The following is a 6386-nucleotide window of genomic DNA, read 5'->3' on the forward strand; positions in this document are numbered from 1 at the left end:
TCAATGCCATGTTCCCTGGCATGTGTTGGCTTCGGGTTCGCCTCTGTTGTTGGCGTTGCTTGTGGTGAATATTACGACATGTAACATTTTATGTGTTTGTCCCCCTTCCAGCCGAGCTTTCATCTAAAAGAAGTGGGCTTCAACGGACGATATCATGCCTGGGTTAAGATGTGGCAAACATACGAGACGGGCTACATCATCTAATCTTACTTTCTTCCTCGGAAATACTAGACTTTTTTGTAAGGTTAAGGAGTTCCCTTTTTTAAGGTATGACATTTTAGGTTAAACCTTCTTTAGGTTTACCAAAGATACAAATTTTTGTGCGATTTTTTAGCGATTTATTTTGTTCTGTAGTGTGAAATCAGTAAATAAATAATTATCAACTTTTTAGTTATTGCACCTTATAATTGTACATATTTCAAGATTTCTGATTAACCCAAATTTAAAAACAGCTCTGCACACACCGACATTTTGAGTTATATTACGTAGATAGCTTTAAAAACGAAATACAAAAATTAAAACCTATTATGAACTTTTAATGACATTTTCCTGCTTCAAGATCTCTTGTGGGGGGGATAATAACAGGACCTTTGACTCGGACACGTTGCCAGATTCGACTCTCTGTAATTTAGAAAACATTTTTGGGTTATAATTTATAAGTATTCTTCAGTCGGATAGCCTATTAAGGCTCGCATGGACCTTGCCATCAGCCCACTTGGCGATCACTGGAAGCAGCTTTACGACGGCAAAGGCGGCAAAGATGCCAAGTGTCAGTCCACTGCTGTAGTAATCGTCTTCCATGATTCCAAGAGATAGTCCGCTGTGCTCGTGCCCTCTGGCGCAGAAGTCCCCGGAGCAGATGTAGGCCAACACTCCGATGCCCACGGGTCCTTTGAGCCAATCCGCGGGAAGCAAGCAGAGGTGATCCTTTCCAGGATGTCCAGGTCTTGCGTGCTGGATGGCTCCTCGGGCGGAATGGGTGGAGGTCGAACGAAGGGCGGCCACAGTCAAAGGACGAAGAGCTGCAGGAGCAGGAATCTCAATTAATCTTACTCATATTTGGTTTTCATTTGCGGCAAGTTTGTTTATTAAGGACTGCCCTTTGACTTTACGCCGTTTTTACTTTACCTGATCTTGAGAACATCTTTCAAAAAGTTGCAACGAATTTATTTTTTTAAATTTCCCTAAAGCTGCAGTATAGTTCTGTGTGAATTGCTGAATACCAATTTTGTAAATGAAAGTTAAGGAAGGAGTGACTTGACCTCTTGTCTTGGCACACTTACTTATTTTGTTTGGCTTCTTAAAACTTAAATGGTTAATAAAAACATAGACACTTTTAAACTTCCCGTCTACATTATATCTTAATTTACTTAATTTCGTTAATATTTTCCTTTAATTAAGCGAGGCCTTTGTCAGCGTCGTTGTCCATGCCAAACTAAACACCAAGTTTCGGAAAGAAACTGGCCTAGTTTTTTGTCCCGAGAGTGGAGGGGAACCAAGGCGAACTAAGCCCAAAAGATATCCCAAAGATACACACTCCACACAATGAGAGAGGGTGGCGAAATTTTGTCGCTGAGCAAACGGGGCTGGCAATAAAACTATCCCCAGTACTATGGCTAATTATGTGTATTTTAAGTTTTTGGCCAGCTCACTAGTTGGAATAAGCGAAACGCGACTCACTTCGCACACAATGCGACAACGTTGAGTTGCATAATTAAAAACTTTACATTCTTCTATTTAAGTTGCCGTGCGCAAAGAAAAGATACAAAATTATGTACCCCCACTACATTTTCCGCCGATTCCATCTTCCTTTTTGCTAAGCAAATAATTGCGAGGGGCGGATGCTGGAGGGGAGAAGTTGGCTCGGTGGGGAAAACATCTTTAAGTTGGCCAAGGCAAATAATGGCGAACGGAGGCTGGGCGGAGGCCACAAAGGACCTTTTAACGCTGCTGCAGAGCGCAAATGCAGGAAACAGGATATTGGATCATTTAGCATTAAGGCGGCGTCGCCTACCGACCCAGTCACACCCCCGTTTTCGTGCTTCCCCGACTCCATCCCCTGGCTCTGTTCCAATGCGAAACAAGTTAAGCGCAGCGCGAACAATAAAAAGGGAGCAGGATCCAAGGATCCGAGCAGCAGCGGCGAAAGGACATGGACGAAACGCGTTACGCTTTAATAACTTGCCGCAGGATTAAGTCCTGTGCAATGAGATGATAATGCGCCGTGGCTTTCGCAGCGGGCATTCCCCCCGCCGCCTTTGTAGGCGCCTTGTTTGCGGCTTGTGACTCTCTGAGGATAATGTTGATTATGCTTGGGCGTATCATAAAAGTGTAGCCATCACCCAATCTGCGCGGCAGCTCCTCTTGCAAAACCATCGGGCAAAACAAATTATATTACAAAATGATTCTCCCGCTACCATCACTCCCGCATTGCATATTGGGATCCCCACAGAAGCTTCCTCCTGACTTGGTTACTTGGTTATCTGGGCTCTCGCTTCAACGCGAATTTATTGCCCAATAATGGGGATTCTGGAATTTTTTCTTGCAAATTCGGAACATGTGTGAATTTTATGAGGTTGTATTGGATTTAATCTTTGATGACACATGCAAAGTCCTGACATTTTATATGGTACAGTTGGTTTTAAAACCATTTCGGTTGCTGTCTCTTTATATAGACATACGCGCTCACGTGTTCAATTCATCCGAAGTCTATTGTCCATTTAATATTACATTCAGTAACAAATCTTTACTTTGAAATAGCTTCATAAAACCTTAAAAACACTTTCTTCTTCATTTCAAGAACACGTTCTTCTTGATTTCAAAAATACTTTCTTCTTGATTTCAAAAACACTTTCTTATTGATTTCAAGAACACTCTCTTCTTGATTTCAAAAACAATTTCTGCTTTATTCAAGAACACTTTCTTCTTGATTTCTATAACAGTTATTCTCAAATAGGTAGGAAGACGAGTATTAGTCCAGGAACTTTTGTCTTTTAAAAACCGAGTGTGTGCTTTAAAAAGCTTTGTTTTAAGAATAGGTATTTACGACTTTATTTCTTCTTGATTTTAAGAACGGTTTTTCTCAAATAAGTAGGAAATTGACTTTTAGGCCAGGAACTAACGTGTTTTTTAAGCTGGATGTATGTATGTATGAATTATAAAAAGCGGTGTCTTAAGAATAGGGATTTACGACTTTATTGCACATTCTGCCTAAATTTTGAATTTCGCTCTCGATAAGATCGCCGGGCTTCAGGAAGCACGACGGCTGGCGATAGGCGCCCGCTCCGGCAGGCGTGCCCGTGAGTATGATGTCGCCCGGACAGAGAGTCAAGTAGTGGGACAGGCGGTGTATGAGGAAGTCGACCTTGAATATCATATTGCGGGTGTTGCCCGTCTGGCGCTCCTCCCCATTGATGATCGTCTTGATCCACAGGTTATTGATGTCGGGCACATGACAGCGGTGAACGATAGTGGGTCCCAGGGGAAGGAAAGTATCCATCGAGTGACCGCCGAGCAGGGCGTTCCAGTCCCGGGCCACGATGTCCTGGACCACCATGAACCCGAACACGTGATTTAGGGCCTCTTTGGCCGATACCTCGCGACACTTTTTGCCCATGACCACGGCCAACTGGCAGCCATAGTCGATGTGCTTGACCAGACTGTGGGCCTTGATGTTGTCCAAGGCGCCGGTGATCGAGGTGGCAAACTTGACGTGGAAGCTCGGTTCCCTGGGAATGGAGATGTGCTGCTCATCGCAGTTGTCCACGTAGTTGCAGTCGACGCCGATGATCTTGCCGGGTGAGTCGATGGGCGGCAGCAGGCGCAGATCCACGGCGTCCACGTCCTCGACCGTCATGTACTGCACGCTGTCCAGCAGGCTGACCATGCAGTAGCGCTGCTGGATGAAGTCCATCATGTTGGCAGCCGCGCAGGTGACGCTCGATAGCTCCACCATCTTGCTGCCGTCCTCGGAGACCATGCCCAGCCGCTTCAGGTGCTCATTGGCCCGCCGGTACTGCATGAACCTGCACTTGGGCAGCACCTGTTCGCAGGGTTTGATGGCCACCAGGGCGGTGGTTGGGTGGTTTGTCTGGAGCTGCCGAAAAATGTGGTGCTGTAGGTGCGTCTGGGAGTGGCGATCGGCACGCGGAAGGCACCACTTGGGGAAGTAAGTGCGAAGGAGGTGCATCAAGGCACTCATCTTTGCGTTGACGGATCCTCCTGTAATTGGTTGAATGTTGCGTTATTTGGATAATTTTGAGGGAATCCGACTCTACAGAATTTTTACGTTGCTCTTTTTAAATATAAAATTCGTAAGCTATAAACGTGTTGTACAAAACGTTGCAGTGAACATGGATATTTGAAGTTTTTTGGCACTAGATCAGCCTACTTAATCTTTAGGTTCAGGGTTAGTTCTTTCTAAATTTTTAAAAAATTTACAAAAACTTCCAAACACTAATATACTAATTAAAGTATTTTATTTTTAGACGAATTCTCAAATTTTTATTATTTAATCTTTACTTTCCATTCGTAATGCTGGCTAAAACAATTTTTATCTCGTTTCAGAGTAGCAATTTTCTAAAACTATACCGTTTGATGTCGAATGGTAAATTTAAAATAAAAGTGGAAGCAACAAAGATGACATTTCCACCGACACATCCTTAAAGAGAACCATCCCCACACCCAAATGTCATCAACGCATCATGAAAATAATAAACATACAAGCTCGCATTTTACGCGGGCCTTTGTCTCTGGATCCGTGTGAGCTTATTATTTCTTTTATTTACATAATGTATCCATCCAGGCCTGTTTTTCCTCTTGTGTGCAATTTACATAACACGCAAACAAATTTCCCGGCGCTGATCATCTCGGGGGCGTCGGGGGCGTGGTTTATGTGTGCCTTGTCTTATTTGTTTTTATACGCCAAACATTTGGCGGCTTTTATGCGCGGAGGAGGTCATGAGGTTTGATTGGCCTGGTGTAGTTCAGATCGGGGTGTTCATGGCTTTGCTTGATGGGCGAGCCATAAAATTAGTTGGAGGAGGAAGGCATTATTCTTGGCGGCGGAAATGGGGGAAGATGTGTTTATTAATGGCTTAAGGGCTTTGGGGGACTTCGTGGCTTATGTGGCGCCAGATCAAGACTCCTTGGAAATTTAAAGGTAGTTTAAAGGTGGAAGGGAAGCCAGACAAATGAAATCGATCAAAAAACAAAGTCTTTTTTTAAATATTGTATACATACTACAATTTAAAAAAATGTCGTTGTCATTTTAAATAAATGTTAAATACATCCATAATGAAATTCTGAATTTGTGGTGAAAGTTTACATTAAATTCCAAAAATACAATACTGAAAACTGAGCATATGAAACTTATTGATTGCATATACAATATTTAAATGAAGCTTAAATATTGAAGATGTTAGTCATAATTTAATGAAATTTTAGAATACTTATATTAGCATTAATAAATGAATATATCATACCTAAACTTACAAAAAGTGTATTGAATTCAAATTAAATATTTTTATTTGAAAATAAAACTATGTTTTTTATCAGTGTGCCTGTCATATTTTCGTGGCCCTTTGAAATGTCCTATCCCAACCAAAATAATGGTTAACCGATATCTCCTGCGGTTCTTGCCTCATCTCTGATCAAGATCCGCAAGTACCAGTCCTAAGTGGAGAATTCAATTTAAATAAATACTTATCGGCTGTGTGTGTTTTCTTTTCTCGGCTTTAATAATGCCTCCAGATCGGGGCAGAGGTAGGCGAAAACAAAAACAGGATTTATCTGTTGTGCCCGGACTTGGATTAGGTCAGGGGTACTTTCACCAGGGGTGGATGCCGCACGCTCCACTGCGCCGAGTTGCCTGCGTGGAGATTGTAACTGCAACTGCAACCGAGAGTGGAACTGGGATGGCTGCAGCCTTGAAAGGATTCTGCCCAGGATTCGGGCGGCAATTGTCATGCTCTATGTATGGGCCAGTAGTATCTCTATCTGTATCGCTTACATGTCTCCTTGACAAGGTCCTTGTTGGCTTGTTTAGTTGGTTTCTGTGTGTGCGAGTTTGATTATTTGCCAGGATAACATCAACACACCGAGCCGAAGCTTACAGCTGCCCGGGACAATGGGAGGTTGTGCCCCCGCCTTGATCCTTGTTTTCATTGCGTTTTGATTGGATTTTTGTACGGCCTTCTGTTGCCTCAATTAAGCCACAGTCGTTGCCACACAGCCCACCTCCGAGCCCGCTGCTCTTGGCTTGTTTTGATATTTTATTGCCGTCGCAATGTTTGTTTACTTTCGACGCCGCCATCAAACTGCAGTGCGGCATCCGCATCCGCATCCGCAACCGCAGACCGAGCCCCGAGCCCCGAGCCCCGAGCCCA

At 43.5% G+C, this 6386-nt stretch overlaps 2 protein-coding genes across 2 annotated transcripts; both read right to left on the reverse strand.

Moving 5' to 3' along the window:
- Positions 1-455: 455 nt before the first annotated feature.
- LOC108027991 (ATP synthase subunit b, mitochondrial) lies at positions 456-1274 on the reverse strand. The gene is made up of 3 exons (XM_017099617.3): positions 1129-1274; positions 700-1022; positions 456-621 (listed from the first exon to the last, which is right to left on the reverse strand). The coding sequence occupies exons 1-3, from the start codon at positions 1142-1144 to the stop codon at positions 526-528; spliced, it is 435 nt and encodes a 144-aa protein (XP_016955106.1). The 5' UTR covers positions 1145-1274; the 3' UTR covers positions 456-525.
- Positions 1275-3126: 1852 nt separating this feature from the next.
- Positions 3127-4359, reverse strand: LOC108028155 (fumarylacetoacetate hydrolase domain-containing protein 2). Its single transcript, XM_050886660.1, has 2 exons — positions 4278-4359; positions 3127-4221 (listed from the first exon to the last, which is right to left on the reverse strand). Exon 2 carries the CDS (start codon positions 4199-4201, stop codon positions 3173-3175), a length of 1029 nt encoding a protein of 342 aa, XP_050742617.1. The 5' UTR covers positions 4202-4221; positions 4278-4359; the 3' UTR covers positions 3127-3172.
- Between the last annotated feature and the right edge of the window lie 2027 nt (positions 4360-6386).

This window comes from Drosophila biarmipes, chromosome 3L (genome assembly GCF_025231255.1).
Source record: "Drosophila biarmipes strain raj3 chromosome 3L, RU_DBia_V1.1, whole genome shotgun sequence".
Classification (NCBI taxonomy): domain Eukaryota; kingdom Metazoa; phylum Arthropoda; class Insecta; order Diptera; family Drosophilidae; genus Drosophila; species Drosophila biarmipes.

Excerpts from the sequence above, each read along its gene's own strand:
- LOC108027991 (XM_017099617.3), bottom strand. Across the intron at positions 622-699 it reads CCAAGTGGGCTGATGGCAAG|AGAGTCGAATCTGGCAACGT; the intron begins GTCCATGCGAGC and ends TCTAAATTACAG.
- LOC108028155 (XM_050886660.1), bottom strand. The coding sequence starts at position 4,201 with ATGAGTGCCTTGATGCACCTCCTTCGCACTTACTTCCCCAAGTGGTGC.